This window comes from Crinia signifera, chromosome 5 (genome assembly GCF_055691185.1).
Source record: "Crinia signifera chromosome 5, ASM5569118v1, whole genome shotgun sequence".
NCBI lineage: Eukaryota > Metazoa > Chordata > Amphibia > Anura > Myobatrachidae > Crinia > Crinia signifera.
In genome coordinates this window covers 146,436,979-146,457,609 of record NC_139221.1, presented here as the reverse complement: position 1 = coordinate 146,457,609, position 20,631 = coordinate 146,436,979, and the positions used below count along the sequence as shown (strand labels likewise).

The 20,631-nt window shown below is 44.3% G+C and overlaps 1 protein-coding gene across 4 annotated transcripts in view; it reads right to left on the bottom strand.

Annotated features, from left to right (window-relative positions):
- OTULIN (OTU deubiquitinase with linear linkage specificity) overlaps positions 1-15,910 on the bottom strand; it is a 38,271-nt gene extending 22,361 nt beyond the window's left edge. The window contains exons 1-4 of one of the 4 annotated variants that reach the window (XM_083188097.1): positions 15,756-15,910; positions 13,297-13,461; positions 7,934-8,158; positions 5,931-6,182 (exon numbers count right to left, since the gene is read on the bottom strand). In XM_083188097.1, coding sequence (XP_083044223.1) covers positions 5,931-6,182; positions 7,934-8,097 — 416 coding nt within the window. In that variant the 5' untranslated portion in view covers positions 8,098-8,158; positions 13,297-13,461; positions 15,756-15,910. Of the gene's footprint in view, positions 1-5,930; positions 6,186-7,933; positions 8,159-13,296; positions 13,462-15,438; positions 15,679-15,755 lie in introns of those variants that run through there. The other 3 variants (XM_083188095.1, XM_083188096.1, XM_083188098.1) reach the window with 3 other exon arrangements.
- Between the last annotated feature and the right edge of the window lie 4,721 nt (positions 15,911-20,631).

The window sequence follows — 20,631 nt, the reverse complement described above, 5'->3', positions numbered from 1 at the left end:
TAGTTGGAAAAAAGTTGGACTGATGTATATCCAGCATAAGTGTGCTTATATATACACACACACACACACACACACACACACACCATCCCAGCAGGGACAACATTAAAGGAGGAGGTTCGTGTGCAGCCTCCTCCTCTCTCTCCCGGGAGCAGTAGGGTGTGACTCCACACTGCGCTATGGAGTCTGAGCACTAGAGCGCTCGGACTCCATTGTGCATGCGCAGATCGCCAGAAAAAAGGTCACCCGCACTATTTTTCCTGGATTTTGTCAGCGCTCCTGCTGGATGGCAGGGAGTTAGTATTAAAAAAATCCCCTGGGACTCAAGGGCCCATGTGCACTGAGCACACATTATAGATACACCACTGCATCTCAGCATGGGGTCACAGCTCCATGTTTCTGAGGGCTACTTTGATCGCTCATTAAGAGATCCAAGGAGTCTGAAAAATCACTGAAATGTCTGTTAAGTCAGACTCCTCACATTACTGGCTTAAGAGATCCGAGGCGCTATGCAAAGCTGTCCTCAAAGCCGCTCATCTGTTGGCATTACCAGTAGATGAACGGCTTTCCCGGTGATCGCTGGGCCATACACACTGGGCGGCTTTGAGCTGAAAGCCGCTCAAACATGCGGTTTTGAGCGACTTTCAGCTCAAAGTCACCCAGTGTGTATGGGCCTTTAAATGCGTTACAAAACAGTTACAATGATTACTAAGAACATAGTGGACACTGCAGTCAGCCTTTAGTACCTTTTCAAAATATCCTAAAAATACCCATTAAAAATGGCAGCGCCGTACTATGCAAGTTCGGTCTCCAGGGGGACATTATACGATCTATCTTTGCCCTTTACACTGGTCCTTCAGCAAGAGTTTATAGTAATGGATTTCTTTCCTCGCCCTTCCAAATTTCTAATGGAACTAGACAAGGGTGCCCCCTCTCACCGCTTATGTTTGTTATGGCCATTGAACCCCTTGCCCAAATGATCCGTTTATCCTCTAATTTCCCCAGTTTACAGATTGGTGATACTTCTCATAAACTGTGCTTGTTTGCTGATGATGTTTTATTATTTGTAACGGACCCAGAGACCTCGTTAATTTCACTTCATAACATACTGGATAGCTTTAGTGCTGCCTCATTTTATAAACTGAATACCACTAAGTCAGATGCCCTCCCCATTAATATCACTCCTCAGACCGTAAGGTCCTTGAAATCACGCTTTCCCTTTAACTGGAAAGATACTTCCCTGCTCTATTTAGGTATTTCTATTCCCTCCAATATTCAAAATGTTCATACAGTTAATTATACTGCTTGGCTGACCCAGTTGACTACCTTAGCTGAGTCCTGGATGAACCACGGGGTCTCTTGGTTAGGCCGGTTAGCGGCATATAAAATGATGTTACTCCCAAAATTAATGTATCTATTTCGTTCCATTCCTTATGCTGTCCCCAGTAAACTGTTGATCCAGATGAGAAGATTGATGCTGACATATGTGTGGAAACGTAAGCCCCCCGATTAGCTTACACTCGTATGACCCGCTCTCGGCCACAAGGGGGTCTCTCCCTTCCTGATTTGAACAGATACCATGAAGCAGCCTTACTTTCCCAATTATGTGATCTGTCTCTCCCACCTCACTCTAAACCTTGGGTTGACTTGGAACGTGCCCTCTACCATGGTTTTCCACTTGCTGATCTTCTGTGGTTACCCCGACAACTTCGACCTAATTCCCCTCCGTCCCCTGCTTCTGTTCTTGAGAGTATTGGACCTTAGACACTCTAGCCATTTTGATTGTACCCTCCCTACTAGGAATGTATCCCTTAGGGCCTTAGATATGATATTGCCTCATCTCCATATTTCCTATTGGGAAAGCCTGGGTATTGACTCTCTTACAGGCCTCTTTTCACAATCCTCTCTTCTATCAATCTCTGACCTTAGAGAAAAGTTTCCCTTGGGCCCCTCAGCTTGGTTTTATTACTCCCAACTTAAACGTTGGGTAGAAAAGGTGGGTGGATCTCCAGTCTTTCCATGCCCCCCCTGACCATATTTTAGAGATTAACTACAGCTTCATCACGTGGGGCCATATCCTTTTGGTACTACTTACTGTCCCCTCCGGATTCGCTAGTTAAGTCCCCTGCTCAACTGAATTGGGAGAATGACCTCCAACGCACCTTTACTCTGAAACAATGGGAAACTATCCATAGGTCTTTTTACCTCTCTAAATGTACCAATCATGCTGAAATGCATGTTAAATTACTCCATAGATTGTACTTTACCCCAGCTAAATTACATAAAATATGGCCTGCTACCTCTAAACTTTGCTGGCGCCTATGCAGCCATGAAGGTACCATTTTCCATGTTTTTTGGGATTGCCCTATTATACAGTCTTTTTGGTTTAAAGTGTTTACCCTCATCTCTGAAGTCCTCGGTCTCACACTATCTCCGGACCCCTCTGTGGCTCTATTACATTGGTACCCTAGCTCAGTACCCCAGTCTGCCCGCTATGTTTTAGGCCATATCCTACTATCTGCCAGAGCCACTATTGCCCAACACTGGAAATCCCCTTTCATACCCCCATTTGACAAAGTGGTCTCTAAAACTCAGTTCAATTTTGAAATGGAGACCACAGTACTCTCTTCTCCTGTTATTAATTGGCTCCCATGGCATGTCTATGTCACAGAGGGAAAGGGAGCACCATCAACACATACCATGTCACAGTCTCAGCCTTCTCCTTTTGATTTAAACGAGTCACCTTTAACGGCCTCTGATGTCTAACATATTCAATGTACTTTGCTTATCTTTTGTCCTTACCTTTGTTAGTACTTTAAATCATCAATACCTCTGTACGCCCTGCTCCCTCAATTCCAACTTCCCTTTGTTATGTTATTTTGTTTACCCCTTTGTTATTAATATGAAAATTTGAAATAAAGATTGAATGTTGAAAAAAATAAATAAAAAAAAATGGCAGCGCCGCTCAAAGGGACAGTTCATTTTTTGGGGTGAAATATTTAACAAAAACTTCAATTAAAAGACTTGGCTATATTTGTATTTATGTATACTAAAAAAATAAATAAAAAATAAAAAAATAAAAAAAACAGTGAGCAATATTTGGCGTATTGCTCACAGCAATGTTGGCAATCAACACTCACAGTTGCAGAACATAGTAGTAGTCAAAGAAACCATTCGGCCCATCTAGTCTGCCCTTTTTAACCATGTTGTTGCCCTTAAACCCTATTTGATCCTTATTGCTATGTAAGGATATCCTAAGGATGTGTAAGAGTAATTCATAAGGCAAGTGAATTTTAGCAAACCATATGTCTCTGGTTTGGCAGATGGAAAATCTCAGATGTGCATCTGTCACGGAACACAACAGAACTTAAATGCAAAGCAAACATTAGCACTGTTGTGTGAACACACACACACACACACACACACACACACACACACACACAAGTCAATAAGTCACAAGCATCACAATGTGCCACTGCAATGGTTTGGAAACACCAGCAATGGCACAACACGCACTCAACTTGTACATGTTTTATATGAAGCCCTGTATAGTATTTGCGACCTTAAATGTGGCATATAAGCATCATTAATTATTCATGACTAGTCTTAAGGCCCGTCCGAAAGATGGGGGAAAGTTTATGCAATTCTCAAAAGTTTCGTAAAGTGAAAAATGTTTTTCATTTAATGGACCCTTACAGGCCTTTAACCCCTTCGGTGGTATGCCCAAAAATTTCTCAGATTGAACTGTGCTGCAGGAGCAGGGTCTCCAGGGCATGCCACTATAAAGAAAGGGTGCCCCCAGCAGTGAACCACCATACCCCCTGTCACTGATCTTCCTCCCCATCGCTGATCTTCCTCGTCGCTACTCAGGGAGAATCGGCCGTGCGGGCGTCAAAACACAGGAATGCCCAAACAGACAAACGGCTGAGCACCCCAATACCCCTCAAGTGGCCCCAAACTTCTCCAAGCGGCGTAAACCGCCGAAGCAGACTGCAGCAGCCCCCAGGGTTGCAGGGGCTGCTGTAGAATGCAGCAGCTGCCCCTTCTGCAGTGAGTATATCTGGGGCAGGACAAGCCTGCCCTGGTAAGTTTGTCCTGCCCCAGAAAAATCCACCACTCAAGGGGTTAAGTATCCACTTAAGGAAGTCTGATTATGGTGTTATATTCAGTTCAGTCGAGAGGGGGGGTGAGCAGGTACTTCTTACACGGGCCTGTTGGAGGGGCCAGTGTCCCAGGAGGGTCCAGTGTCCCAGGGCCCGCGCTGCAGAGACTGGGCAGTGGGAGTAGAAAGCAGAGGACACACACACACACACAGTGTTCCCGCTAGGCTGTTTTAGCAGGGCGCTGCACCCTGCCCGATTTTTAAAGTGAAAAATGCGCCCTGCCCCTCTGGCAGCGCCCCACTAAAACAGCCTGCCTTTGTCACCGCTGTTGTGACCGGGGAAGCCCGGCGCCGCTGTACATAGCGATGCCCGGCACTTCCCCGGCAGTGTACAGCCTTCCGGGTGGCCGGGTCCGCCCCCTTTGCGTGACGCCGGCCGGGCACGCCCTTTTGTGAGGTCGGCGGCCCGGGCACACCCAAAGTAGTGATGTCGGTGGGCCCGGTCCGACCCCCCCGCCCTAGTTCCTAGAAGGAACACTACACACACACACACACACACACACACACACACACTTCAATTATACTTATGTAAATACAAGTCTAGGCTAATTGAATGTACCCACTATTAGTAATTACTGCAGGTTTTTTTTCTCCATATGTAGAGTTTCACAGCGAATGTGAACACTAGTAACCATGTCAATGGGGACGTGGCCTTACTGTAGTGGCACACTAGGGTTTCAGGAAGTATTTATTTTTTTAATACAGTAACACATTAGGAAAAACACAGCGTGAAGTTTTTTCATATAACAAATCAAGAAGTTACTTGAAAGCAATTTTTCATTGCCAGTGTGACAGGTACAGGAGTACTATCAGCAGCATACAGCAATTCTGTAGCAGGAAAGATCATAAGTACGCCATACTAAATTCAGTAATTGTTTCCTAGCACGGCGCCCATCGCATGGCATCGTGTACCTTATTTAGTGGTGTGCGATGCTTAATTGCACAAGCATGCCATGAGATGTGATGGGTGCTTACAATGAGATGTAACCCAGAGTATCCATGCCATCCCGAAGCATGGCGAGCGCAGCGAGTCCCGCGAGGGGACGTGGTATGCGTTCAGACCTTTTCAAAACCCCTACTATCCACGTTGGCGTGGAGTTGAATTTAGATAGTGTGGCAAGCGCAGCGAGCCACCGAGTCCGGCGTGTCCCGTGAGGGGACGTGGAGTCCGATCCCGATGCGTGACGAGCGGACCTGGAATACGAGCCCAAAGTGTGGCGTGTGCAGCGCGCCCCGCGAGGGGACGCGGAATACATGTGAAGTAATCCGTGTCCCCACAAGGGTCTCGCAGCGCTTGCCATGCTTTGGGCTTGGTGGCTCGCTGTGCTCGCCACACTATCTAAAATAATCTCCACGCCAACGTGGATAGTGGGGGGTATGAAAAGTTTGGAGGACGTGTACTGCCACGCTTCGGGATGGAGTGGATACTGGGGGGGGTTACATCTCATTGTAAGCACCCATCACATCTCATGGCATGAGTGCTTGTACAATTAAAAAGCGCATCGCATGCCGCAATATTCCAAGGGGATGCGATGCAATGACATTTTTTAGGAGCCCATACGATGGAAATCGTGGGCGCCGTTCTAGGAAACAAGTACCCAATTTTCATTCCTGTCAAAACGTATTTGAAATGAAGACAGACATCTTAAAACTCTTTAATATTGTTAAAAAATAAAAAAATCACTGACCTAAAAGATAATTTGGTAATAATCTAGGTGCATAAATAAATAATGGAATTTGCTAACTTCATCACGACAATTTAATTACTCACATGTCCAGGGACAAATCTTTTTCTACTGCACACGACTGTACCACAGTTTTCTTTGTGTTTGTTCTTTGTGAACTGCTGATCCCATCAGATGCATTTTGATTTGGAACCTCTGCGATGCTAAGTTCTGGGTCCTGAGACTCATGACTTGGTGCATGAGACTTATTTATTTCATCATCATCTCTGGAGTCTTCACAGGTGTTTACATTTGCCAGAACCTCTGACAAATGTGTTTGTTCACTACTTGAATCATGGCTACTAAAACAAAATGAGACAAAGTATGTGACTCACAGATGCGGTGTATATGAAGAGTTTGTATTATTTTTTCTCAAGCTTCAACTAGATGAAATAACAAAATACTATACAAGACAGAGAGGCCCCGATTTGGGTCTGTTTGATCCCCCGCATGTTTGCACAGGGGACCGATTGTGAAGCTCTGCACATACGGGACTTCTGTGCATGCGCCCTCAGAGACTGCATAGTCTCCATGTCGCCCACACGAGGGGCGCAGTTCGCAATGCTGGGTGCACCCAGGAAAATGCTGGGCATCCCCATGCAAATGCAGGTGGAAACCTGTCTGCCAGGGGCGGGCGGCTGACATCACAGCATGTCAGCAACCTGCCCATTCCTCGGAGCACCCAGAGGGTGTTGGCAAGATTGGGCCGCGTCTGCAACTCTTGCTGTGATGTCAACAGCTCACCTTGCATCTAATGTATTTTGGTGTTAACACAAGAATTAGAAATAATGTTATTAAAACACTGCATTTTTGCTTATGGATTACCTTTATTTTTGTTATGCTATATAATTTATCTTGCTTATATATTTATCACAGTAATACATTTATATCAGGGTCAGGAAAGCCTCAATGACTTCACTAAAGTGTTACACCAGGATGTCAAGAATTTAACTAAGAAACATTGGGCATAACTCATGTTTGTACACACACATGCCTATGCTGCTCCAAATGTTTAGGGTACAGAACTGCTAAGCATCGCAAATGAAGCCTCCACCCAGAAAATATAGAAGCCCACTGGAGCCATCACAAACTCATTCACAACGGTGTACACACATGTAGACTTTAGCAGTCAATGTTCCTCATTATTGCATAGAGTAGCCCTCTGGCTACACAGACTGGAAAAAGCATTAGCGACACAGACAAAATGTATTTGTAAATACTAGCGATGTGCACCGGCCACTTTTTGCGTTTTTGGGTTCCGATTACCTTCAGGTTTTGGGTTCTAATGGGTTTTGCCAAAACAAAAATAATAGAATTTTTTTTTTTTTTTTGCTCCTACGTGATTATTAACCTCAATAAACATTCATTTTCACTCATTTCCAGTCTATTCTGAACACCTCACAATATTGTTTTTAGGGCAAACGGTTGCACCGAGGTAGCTGGATAACTATGCTAAGCCACACAAGTGTGCGGCACAAACACATGGCTCATGCAAGAGTGGCACTGCAGCGCAAGACAGGATGGCAGTTTGAAAAACTAGGCCCCAAAAAGACCCCTATATGGCTTGATAGTGTTTACGATGTGCAGCCGAGGAGAAGTGGGCGTTTCGTGCAGCACTGACTTGTTCTGCAAGTGTGTAAGAGGTGGACATTATTAATATTTATAAATACATGAAGGGCCATTACAGAGAACTGTGAGGTGCTCTGTTTACCATGAGGTCACACCCTAAGGCAGGAGGAACGGAGATTTCACACACAGCAAAGGAAATGGTTCTTCACAGTTAAGATCTTGCATTATCTGCCAGAAAAGGTTCTGATGGCTGATTCACCTAATATATTTAAGAAAGGGTTGGACCTATTTTTAGCAGAGAAAAACATCCAGTGATACAACCATTAAACGCATACTGGGAGTTCCAATAGGATAAAAAAATATATATATAATTTTATAAATAGGTTGAACTCGATGGACTTATGTCTTTTTCAACCTCATATGTTAGTAAAGTAAAGAGATACATGGAGGATGGGAAAAAGGTAAAATAGCAAATCTTTACCCATCAATCACTTGAGGATGGGAATCCTGAAGCAACTTGGACCGCTTGCTGCAGTCAATTAGGCTTCCCATGTTTGTGTTCCCATCACCTGCAGTGGTCCATTCGCCAGATGACCTTTTTGTAATCGCATTCACCACAGCAGCATTCAGGGGCACAGAGGCCATTATTCCTTGAAGCTGGTCAGTAGAAATCTCTTCCGTATCCAGGAAATCATCAGGCTTTTTTCTAAATATTAAAAGATGTTTTGCTTGTGAGGAATTTCATTCAGTAGTAAAGGTTTCCATGAAACGTGTCATCAATTACTCATCCTTACACTCCCACAGGTTGCAAGCTAGCACAGAAAACTGACAGAACTAGAAAAGCAAGACATAAGCAATTCACAAGCTGTCGTGCATCAGAAAATGGTAGCAAGTGGGATGTGGTCATTTGGTCTACAGCATGATGGTCATTAGGTCGACATGGGTCTGTCAACATGGGAAAAGGTAGACATGATTCTAGGTCGAAAGGTCATAAGTTCGACAGTCAGGTCAACACATGGGGTTTTTCACTGTTTTTTGAGCAGACAGGCGGTATTTCATGCTATACCATCCACTAGGGCGTGGTGGGAGAATAAAATGGTGTGCAGAGCACAGCGAGGCACTGTGCCCGACGCATTGTGAGCGCAGCAGTGCACTTTAAACTGTGTCCATGTTGACATTCAGGTAAAAAATAACCATGTTGACCTATTGACTGTCGATCTAGACATTGTCGAATTAATGACCTGTAACTATGTCGACCTTTCCCATCCTAATGGTGTTGACCAAATGATCCCAACCCGCAGCAAGTACAGGAATTTCTCTCACACCCAAAAAGTGAGTTATTTTTCTACACACAATTTATTCATAGATACTCTTATCGGGTTTCTGAATACACCTCTGTATAGTAACAGTACAGCATGATGTAAATCAGCTACTGGTGACCTAGAAGTTATTCCTAAGCGCCCAGAAGAGGTATATGCTAATGTAAAAAAAAAAAAAAGTCAAAGGGAGAATAATTTAGCAGGTACTTATATAGTATCTGGGCTGCCGATTTCTAAATCGGGTCGGATCGGGCACATCGCATCGCATGCGACCATCGGATGCGATGCGATGACCCGATTTTTCCATAGGAATTTTAACATGGAATTCAATGGGAAAAAGGGGTCCTTTTCATACCCCTACTATCCAAGTGGGCATGGAGTTGGATATAAACCTGTGGCGAGCGTAGCGGGCCACCGAGCCCGAAGCGTGGCGAGCCCCGCGAGGGGACACAGAATACCGTCCGCTCGCCACGCTTCGGGCTCGCCACAGGTTTATATCCAACTCCATGCCCACTTGGATAGTAGGGGTATGAAAAGGACCCCTTTTTCCCATTCAATTCCATGTTAAAATGGACTCAGTCCATTTTAACATTGATTCCTATGGAAAAATCGGGTCATCGCATCCGATGGTCGCATGCGATGCGATATCGCATCGCATCTGATTGTATGCCTTAACTTAAGGCATACAATCAAAAAAATCGGCAGCCCAGATACTACATAGGTACCATTTAGCATTATATTTGCTACTGTACATAGAGCTTTGTAAATCCTGCATGAGGAAAGAATTGTATTCTGCCATGGCCGATCTAACCATACAATCTTGTAGATATGTATTCTGACCAGTCCTGGCGGCATCTTCATCACAGTGCTCTGAGACACGAGCTATACAATGGAAGCTGATCAAGTTGCAGGTTTAGTACACCCAGTACAACTCCTCCCAGATGAATGGGTATGGATTGTAGGATAGACAGTCAATAGGTCTACACCAAGAGGTCGACATGCACAAAATCGACAAAGCAAAGGTTTCTTTTTTTATTATGTCAATGTCAGCACCTGAGCATGTGTACCATGTGTATTGCATCGAGCCATGCTGCTTTACTGTTCCAAGTTAGTGGAAAAACTAATGTCGACCTTTCACATCTCCACCTTTGCGTGCATCGACCATATAGTGTTGACTTATTGACTGTCAACCTATCATCTGGAACCAGAGATAAACATAGGTTATTCATAATAACAAATAAAAAAAATACAGATTTGGTTTCATCTGTTTTTCCCTACATGCGCCCTCCCGCAACCTTCACTAAATACAAGGATTGATCTTTGTAGCTTCTTCTTACATTTTATAGTCATGCTTTCACTTTTCATAGCAACTCGATTGTGCTACTGTCGGTACAAATGTAATCATTGTAGAAGGCAAAATTTAAATGTTATGTTCCAGGACAATAAAGTGTAAATAGATAAATAAATAATAACCTATAAAAAGATTACAGCTATCTGAAGGCAGAGCCTTTGTCAGAACATATTTTTCCATCTTTTCATTAATAAGAATTTTTTATTTAAAAAAAAAAAAAAAAAAAAAAAAAAAAAAGGGTCTATATGAAACATATCCGCATTCCGTGTTTAGACTTATATACTTATATTCCAATATACAAAAAAAATTATATATAAAAAATACCTCTGGTACCAAGCACTTTGGCTATGGGAGACATTGGGGGGGGGGGGGGGGGGGGGGGGGGGGGGGAGGTCTATTAGCAGTGATCATTTTCCACCTCAAAAATTATTATTATTTTTTTTTATATCACAATTTTTGCCATATAGTAGTTAATTGGCTATTTCATAAACACCTGAATTTTTGAGGGAAGGAAAATAATACATTTTTCAGGACTATAAAACGTGGGATGTGGAATGAGCACCAGGACTTACAGTAAGTATGTATTGCCAGGCTTCTTCTCTTGGATTACTTTACTTGCAAGAGGCTTTTTTTTTCTTTTTTAGGATTTCATTTTTTTACCAAACGCATACTATGTTATTTTTTCTTCAACCTTTTCTTAGTATCCTGAGAAACACCTACCAAAAGGGAAAGTCACCAATGCGCTCAGTGACCACCTTTAGGTAACACTAAACTACCAGGACTCAATTATACTGAAGAGCATATACTATACTAAGGGCTATATTGCGCCCGATCTCCCATCTAAAGCAATGATGTTTTTTAAGTTATTTTCACCTCAAGAAAATGTGGTAGCAAGATCAATTTTGAGCTTCTTGACTAAGGCTGTGAATACTTATGTACATGTGATTTCTTAGTTTTTTTTTTTTTTATAAATATTTGCAGAAATATCCAAAAATATTTTTTCCCCTTTGTCATTATGGGGTATTGTGTGTAGAATTTTCTGGAAAATAAATAAATGTATTCCAATTTGGAATAAGGCTGTAACATAACAATGTGAAAAATGCTGTAAAAACTTTCTGGATGCACTGTATGTCCACGTACATCTTGGTTTTACTGCACCATGTATGGCACAACATGGCACACCTTGGACTCTGCAAAAGTCACACTTTGTGATTTTTCCAAAAAATTGCTTCTCTAATCTATTACTTTATACAAGTTCTACTGCTACAGAAATTTTTTAGACTCTATCTACTTGCTACATTTGGAAAAACAGCTAAGCCGTGTTTTACATGTTGTGACAAATTGAGAAAAAAAGCCAAGATGTATGTGGCCACATCAAGTGGATGTTCAGTAACTATCTGATATGTAGAAAAGATACGTGCTCAGAAGGCAGTTCCCACAGGTGGTCACACTGTACATTTAAAAATACAGGCTCTTGTGACATCATCCTTGTGCATGATTGCAAATTTTTGGATTAAGGGAGGAAGACTCAGGAAAAATGCAATTTAAGGCACCTCACACTCACGCTTCAAGTACTCACTCATACATCTCTGACTGCATCTCAAACAACATGTTCTTGAACTCTGAACCTGTCAATATATTGAAATGTCTATTGACCTGTATGGATTCAAACATGCTGTGAAAACACACAATTAAAGCCTACAAGCCTTCCGCACATGCTTAGCTCACACACGCTCTCTCCACAAAGACATGAAAAACTCATGTCGACCTAATGCTTGAGTGACCTTCAAACCGATTTCAGGTGTTGACCTAAGCCATGTCAACTTAATATGGGTCAACCAAATGACCCATACCTGACTGCAAGCATGCACAAGCAGGGCGGTCTATCCTCTTGGGTCTTGCCATGAGCTAGCCTTGTCTCCAGTATGCTTCAACTCGCAGTCGGCTAGTCTGATTCGTTCTCACTACCGTTCCCATGCACACAGCCATAGAGTGGGTTCGACACAGTTAGGTCAACATGGGTCATTAGGTCGGACATGGGGTTTTTCACTGTTTTTTGAGGAGACATGCAGTATTTCATGCCCTACCATCCACTAGGGGGTTATGGGAGAATAAAATAGCGTGCGAAGTGCAGCGAGGAACCGTGCCAGAAGCATTGCGAGCGATGCATTGGAAACTGTATCCATATCAACATTTGGGTAAAAAAAAAAAAGGTGAAAAACCCCATTTTGACCTAGACTCTATCGACCTAGAACCATGTCGACCAGCTTGCTGTAGACCCAACGATCCCAACCCATAGAGTGTACCCTTTATAACTATCTTATTTGGTTGTTGTGACTCCATATACATTAATGAGTCATATTAGGGCTTAAAGTGGTCCTGGAGAGGTGGGGGGGGGGGCACACATTTTCCCCCTGCACCCTAATCCCCCCCTCAGGCAGAGACAGGGCCAGTGGTAGGTTTATGGAAGCCCCATGCAAATGAAAATGCTTTTCTGTTATTATTGCTGCGCAAGGCCAAGTTAGAGGTTGTTCCACCTCACCATTATAAGTGGTGCAAATCAGTTCAACCCCATATGTGCCCCCCCTCCATCGCGTTGTGCACGCGCTATGGACTCAAGGCTCGGGGATGTTCGCGGTGGCTCGAGAGGACTTGGACGCTTGAACTCCAGAGCGTTCCAGAGTCCCCCTGCAAATAATACCGGCAGTGGCAGGGGAGCTCTGGTGTACGATCGCAGGTGATGCGCCAGTGGTGCACAGCTGCAGGCACTACTGGCGCACACCTTGATATTCGTGGTATGCCTGGAAATATTCCTGGACAGCCCGCTGCGGCAGCGCAGCTGAGCCGGGAAGATTTCCGGCCATACCACTCAAGTGGTTAAACTGCAATCTTCACCCAAAATAAACTGGAATCATTGTTTTTTTATTTTCTTAACTTTAATACAGCATGTTACATGATTAACCTTTCATGCACACGTGTACTACTACAAATAATGATATTAATAATAATAAAAAATAAAAGAAATGCCATTTTAAAACAAAAATAAAGTATCTATTACATAGAATCTTGCAAACTTTTGCTTTAAAAAGCATAAAATCATTAAATTAAACAACAATTGGGAAACAGTAATAACTTCCCAGAGTTGCAATTCTGTATAAGAACATGAGAACTCACCCATTTTCTATATCCTGCCCATTGTTACTAGCAGAAAGTAAGGTATTAGTCCTTTTATACCACGACAAATCTGCAGCACAGTTGAGAATCTCCGGTTCGAGCTGTTGTGAGCTTTCAGGGGAACAATCCACTTCCTCTGTCAACGTTATGTGTGTCTCTTCTTTGCTGCAACAGAAACATGTTTAAAAATTGTACTATTACAAAAGTGATTAGTTGAATGGAAAGTTTAATAAGGTGTCTCAACTGCAGATTTTCCCATGTTGACATACAAGATAGATAATACACGTCAGGACACAGAAAGCAGCGTCCAACAAGTCTTGTACCTGTAATTCCAAGTAGTTCAAACAATGACAAAAGTTAAATATTGACATTTTGCAAAAAGAGGAACTAGGTTATAAATTACCATGCATCAGTGCAGTTAACACTAATACAAGTACTGTTATATATATATCCCTTTTACACCGAACAAGAAATTACCAGGTAAAGCAGTTCTACCCGGTAATTTGTTGAGTGTAAAAGGGTCAACCTGGGTCTTAAATCCTGTGTCTCCAACCTGGGATTATCGACCTGTGTTGTCCCTTTAACACTGAAGAAATACCAGTGTAATTCAGAAAATTACCGGGTTGACATATTTCAGCTGGTCATTTGCTGCTCAGTGTACAAGGGGATCAGACTGCACCCGGCAAAATGATCCGGCACGCACAATGCCAGGTCGCAGGTCTGAAAGGGGCTTTAATAATATACATCCTCTAGCCATCTCACTGGGTCTAAGGAATGATCTCACAGATGGTTGAGTACAGAATACAGCATACCACCAGTCAGGATCCTAGAATGAAATCCAAACAATCAAAATCCCGACTGATACTTTAACATTTAACCCACAGTGTAATCCTAACTCTCCCACACTGCGCAAACCCCTGACCCCCGCGGAGTTGGGATCCGTAGGGATATTTTGTGCCAGGATACCAACTAAAAACCTTAGTGAAGAGGGTAAATACCTTAAACTTTACACTAGTCCACTCAGGGCCAGATTTAGGGGTCAGGCCGCCCCATTAGGCGTGTGGTGAGATGACGTCACACACATTACTCTGGACTGGACCTGGAAGGAAAGAGGACCCAGAGTCTCGGCTCAGCTGTCCCCGTGCTTCGAGTTACGAGCGCCACTGCCATCATGAATCTTGTCAGCGGTGGCGTCGCTCATCACTGTCTACTCAGCCACGCACAGACTGACAGCTGCCACCAGGGGCGTAACTACATCTTTGTAGGAGAATAGCAAAATCCTGAAAGGGCCCCCAACACCTGTGCTAGAAGGGAGCGAAGGGTGGCATGCCATGACAGGATGAACACTGAACTGTCAAATATAAATAAATATATATCCATGTATCAATATCTCTTGATATCTATAATTAATAAAATATATGTGCACAAAAGATGCATCCGGCATGCTGGGGGTCAAGATGACTGCGGTCACAAAACCAACACCGGCAAGCTGATTACTGCCAGGAGACCGGCGCTCGAAACCCAGCATCAATGAAGATACGGGCGCCAGAATCCTAACTGCCAGGATGCTGATTTCGAGTATACCTGGGCAGGTTAGGGTGAGGAAAGGGGGTTTAAGGAAGTACTAAGGGTGGGCTTAGGGTTAGGCTGTGGGGGGGAAGGTAAGGTTAGGCAACGTGGGCCCCATACTTTACACGGTCTTCTAGGGGCACACTTCTGACATTCACACACATACTGTACATGGTCTAGGGGCACACTGACATATATACACACGCTGTACAGGCAGGGATGGGGAACCTTCGGCCCTCCAACTGTTGAACTACACATCCCAGCATGCTCTGCAACAGTTTAAGCATGGTCAAATTACAAAAATGTAGCAGGGCATGCTGGGATGAGTAGTTCAACAACAGCTAGAGGGCAGAAGGTTCCCTATCTCTGGCCTAGGGACACTGTGAAATACAAACACATACTTTACAGGATATAGGTATACACACACATACTGTGCAGGGTCTAGGGGCACACTGACACACACTGTACAGGGTATAGGGGTACACTGACTTACACAAACACACTCACTGTACATGCACACTGACACACACATTGGCCAGAGGCCAGACCCATCCCTGTGAACAGGAATAGTACCTGGCCTGCTGGTTTGCATGGTGGGTGCTCCATCTGTGTGACACTTCTCAGCACCACAGCCTGTAGTAGTACCAGTGTGTAATGAGAACAGCGAGCGCTCAGGCGCAAGACAGGCAAGTCGGCGGCTGGGACTGAGCCCCTGGTGCAGCGGAAGCAGCGCCGGGATGACAACACAGTGGGCCAACCGGGTATCCGCAACGCCGGCTCCGCACACACACATAAACGTGCAGCGCAGTGTGGTTCCGGGTCTCCGCTGACGCAATACGACCCGGCCGTCTAAGTACGTAGCAACACAAACACACGTGACGCAATCATACCTGCCGCAGAGAGACGCTACGTAGCGTAATCTTTGCAATTCCGAGTCTCCGTCTGCTGCTGCTGCTTATTTTCCTGCTCCATCCAACTTATCCAGTCTGTCACTGACATCCAATCAGCGTGCTCTGTGCAAATGACCAATCACAGAGGATCTACACGCATTTGCTTTGTCTGTTGCATTATGAGACACGGGCGCTTATTGGCTGTAATGTAATCTTTGCTTGTGGCTACAGCAGAACAGACTCACTGCAGTGATCACACTGTCACTGGCAGAGAGGAGGAAATGCACGACTAGAGGAGAGACAGGTTGTTGTCACCACCACAGCTGCACATGCTGCTCTTGACAGCTGACAGATATGAGATATTGGACTGCTCGTGAAGATACTGCTGTCATGAATTAGCCTGGGTCCAAAAAGTTATAAAATAATTTCAGATACATAATATTGTACTGGCCAATTGCTTCTAAATTCATACTATCAGTATATATACTTACCTGACCACTGTTTGGATTCCCTTTCTTGGGATGAAAGGTTTGGTATTCAATCATACCTACCAATATGACCCTCTCCAGGAGGGACACAATACTTTGTTTCTGGACTTCCCCTTAATTTATGATTGCCATCGCCTGCTTTGAACAGGTTAAGTGATAAGAAAGGTGTTTCCACACAGGTGATGACAATCATAAATTAAGACGGAAGTCCAGGAATAGAGCATTCTGTCCCTTCTCGAGTGGGTTATGTTGGGAGGTATGGTATTCTGACCGCCAGTTATCTGTATGTATTTCCTCAAAATTATACTTACCTAGTTCATTATGCTGAAGTGGTCTGTAGGAAACTGCAGTAGGGATGGCCATCGTTGTCATTGCCATTGATTGTTGCTATCGATGGCAATAGAATACTTGCCTACTTTCATTGTCTCCTCTCGGGGAGAACTTGGAAGCCCGGAGAGGACACTGCAGCTTTTTCCGGGGGTGAGGCTTGTCATCTTCAAGCCTCGCTCTGTTAAGCCTCAAGCCCATTCTGGTAAATACCGCTAGTCATGGCTCTTCAGGGAGGGGGTGGTACTACCCGAAGAGCCGCAAATGCCCGTGTTTGACCGGCAGAGGGAGGGGATTCAGGGCTGATGCAGGGAGTCCCCTCTAAATGCTGGACACTTACCCACCCTTCTGGGGGGCCTGGAGGGGGACCCAATTTTTGGGACCCTCCCAGCCATTCCGGGATGGGAGGTAAGTATGCAATAGTGCTGGGGTAGCCAACTCCAGTCTTTGAGAGCTACCAACAGTTAATGTTTTCCAGATCTCCTCACAGAATCACAAGTGAAGTAATTAGCTCCACCTGTAGATCTTTTAAAATGTGTTAGTGAGTAATGAGTGCACCTGTGCAGCAGCTAGGTGGTCTGGAAAATGTGAACTGTTGGTAGCTCTCGAGGACTGGAGTTGGCTACCACTGCAATAGTGCAACTGGCCGATAGTTATATACTTTGCAATGGATAACCATCAATGTTTTTACCTATCGATGGTCTTCCATTTTCTTTGACTGTCCTGTCAAAACATAGGGGCAGAGCTTCACATACATCAGGGGTGGAGCTATGCTCCGTGTCCCGGACCCTTAGGGAAAAATAAAAAATCTATTTGTTTGCTTGATATCAATGGAGGGAAACTATCTGGTTCTCCTCATCAATGGCAAAACCATCAATGATTTTGAATCATCAATGTTTGATGGCCATCCCTACACTGCAAACCACTTTTGGGGGTCAGGGCCAAACTTGATCATCATTACGCCCCATCCTCAACTCAAAGAAACACACGTTTTGAGGGGGCGGACCAAAATAGCGTAATTATTCATTTAGACCCATCCCTTTCCTGTGGACCCACAATTGCCACACCACCAGATTGGTTTAGCATTTTAAATAATTGCCACAATATGAGACAGACTTTCCAGAGTCTCACAGACTAAAACATTTCTCATTGAAAGTTCACTAGCAAAAAACAAGAAAATAAATTAACTTAGAATTTGTAAGCTCTCACAAGCAGTGCTCTCTCCTCATGTGCTTTTTCCTGCCTTATGGGGCCTACACATGGGGCAGCTGCCCTGGACGATCTGCGCGTTCCTAGATGGCTCAGCAAGATCACTCAGCACACAGCAATGTGTCAGCTAGTGGAGCGACGGTCATCGTTATCGAGGACCTCGGGATCGTACATCATTAACAACATTGAGTGTACACACTAGGCAATGTTGTTAACAATATCACCCAGAAAGCCCTTCTGAGCGATATTGTGAACAAGATCGCCTAGTGTGTATGGGGCTTTAAATTTAAACGGGGTGTGTTCAAACTGAAATCTAAATTGCAGTGTAAAAATAGGTCTACCCCAGAGGGCACAAGGGCAAGTAATCTGATGGAGTGCAGGCTGCTTGCCCCCTATCTCTTTCCCTCTCTCGCTCTCTCTTTAATCTCCCACCCTAATAATGACTTCAGTGTCCTGACCCCTTTTGGCTCTTTTCTGTATTTATGTACAGTATTCTGAACCCATGTGGCGCCATATTAAACAATAGTGATAAAAAGCATGTCTAGAATCTAAAGTATGTCTGTACAAAGATTTATTAACATTTACAGTATATAGGGATATAAAGTCAGTTGCAAGCAATAAAACAAGACAAAGGGGTGTATTCAATTGTCCATGATAATTTTAGCACAGAAATATGATATATTAAGTTAACACGATTTTTGTCCAATGTTTTGCTTCAGGTAAAAATCAGAAGTCAAAAGATTAAGGTGCATACAATATTTAGCATATGGGAACACCCAGCGTTTCATGGGCATTCCCATGAAAACGGTGTGCATTCTTATGCTAATAGCCAATGACGCAGGTGCGGGGGCCGGCAGCTGACATCGCCAGATGTCTGTTCCTGCCCATTTCTCCCCAAGTGTCCACTTTAGAGTCACTTTGATATTGCATGCGCCTAGTGTTCATTCTAGCACCCGCCATATTCGAAAACCCATGCAGTTCCTCTTCCTTGCCTGGGGTGTCGCTGTCTGCTGTAGTGCTTCTAGCACAGTGTGGTCTGTAAGCAATTGGGGTTTTCTTTAACGCTAGGGGCACGTGTGCTGTGTGGTACAGAATGCTGCCCTCTGGTATAGGGATGCCGCCCTAACAAGAGTGCTTACAAAGAAAAGAGAGCCAGTGGGCGCCTTCTGTACACTATAAAGATTTAATCGATATACACATAGATACAATACACAAAACACAGATTACATATGACGAATAGTATGCATGCATGCAAACAGAATAAAAATGTATATTCCGTATAGAGATATTCTAAAAATTGAAAAAAAAATGAAAATGAAAAAATGGATATAAAAACTGAACTGCAGCAAATATTTACCAAGTCCTGATTGGATGGTGTAGGGGCCAATATTTATAGTCCCATCACGGGTTCAGACCTCTCCAGAGTTATAATAGGAAGAGCTGTATAATAATGTGCAGAACGAGACGGGTTAATCACCTCTTGCCGCTCACTATTTGGATGCCTGATAGTTGTTAGTGGCACCTGTGTTGTAAGTAGCACTTATTCACGCAAGAGTGACACTTCAAATCTTGTGTTAGACAGGGCTGAATAGTTGTCACTACAGCATCCCCTGGTTTTACCTTCCCACTGGAAATAGGCTTGCGCCTCAGTTGTAATCCACCGGCGTCTGCAGTACCACCTCTGTTGCCGGCGTCTGCCGCGCCGCCTCTGTTGTTTGCGGTCGGCTGGGGTGATGTGTTTCACAGTGGATGAAGGTACCCACTTGCGGGGATCAGGTCCTTGTAGGGCAGCGTGATTAGAGACCCAGAAACAGGCTTGCGCCTCAGTTGGTAAATTACCGGCGTCTATCGTGCCGCTTCTATTGTCGGCGTCTGCCTCACCGCTTCTGATGTCTGCGGACGGCTGCAGTGGTCAGTGTCACAGTAGTGGAAGATACCCTCTTGCGAGGATCAGGTCCTTTAAAAGTGAACGTGACTTGGAGGCCGTAGGTTAATGTCGGTCAAAAAGCACAGCGGCAGTGATGTACCCATTGGGTCCTAGGCTGCCGTGTTCAGTAAGACACTCCTCAAGAAAACTAGTTTCGCCGCGCTCAGGTGGCTTTTTCAATTCAGGAAAAATTGAAAAAGCCACCTGAGCGCGGCACTAACCTATGGCCTCTGTATATCAGCACTGATATGCAAACCAGACCTGTGCTAGAAGCACTACAGCAGACAGCGACACCCCAGGCAAGGAAGAGGAACTGCATGGGTTTTCAAATATAGCGGGTGCTAGAATAAACACTAGGATACCACAAGGATGCATATGGATGTAACTGTGTAACATCCGTTCGCAAGCCCTGCATGCAAATCTACCTTGGGAATGGGTGGCAGACGGCCGCCATTCGCAAGGCGGGGTTTGGTTGACTCTTAACCAGAATAACCCCCTTATATCTTACATACTGTATTGTCTAGTGCAGGGGTAGCAAACTCTAGTCCTCTAGAGCTACCAACAGTTAACGTTTTCCATGTCTCCTCACAGAATCACAAGTGAAGTATTTAGCTGCACCTGAGGAGCTTTTAAAATGTGTTAGTCAGTAACTAGTGCACCTGTGTACCTGTAAGGTGAGCTGGAAAACGTGAACTGTTGGTAGCTCTCGAGGACTGGAGTTGGCTACACCTGGTCTAGTGTGTATGCACTATATCATTAACAATGCTCCCGTGAGACGTTAATGCACACCCCCCATCATTTGAATGCAGCTCATGTTGACTATATCGTCAATGACTGTATCTTTGCTCCAGAGTTTGCTGGAAAACACTAACGATAACACTCATGGAGCCTATGCAGTGCAGGGGTGTCCAAACTTTTTGCGATG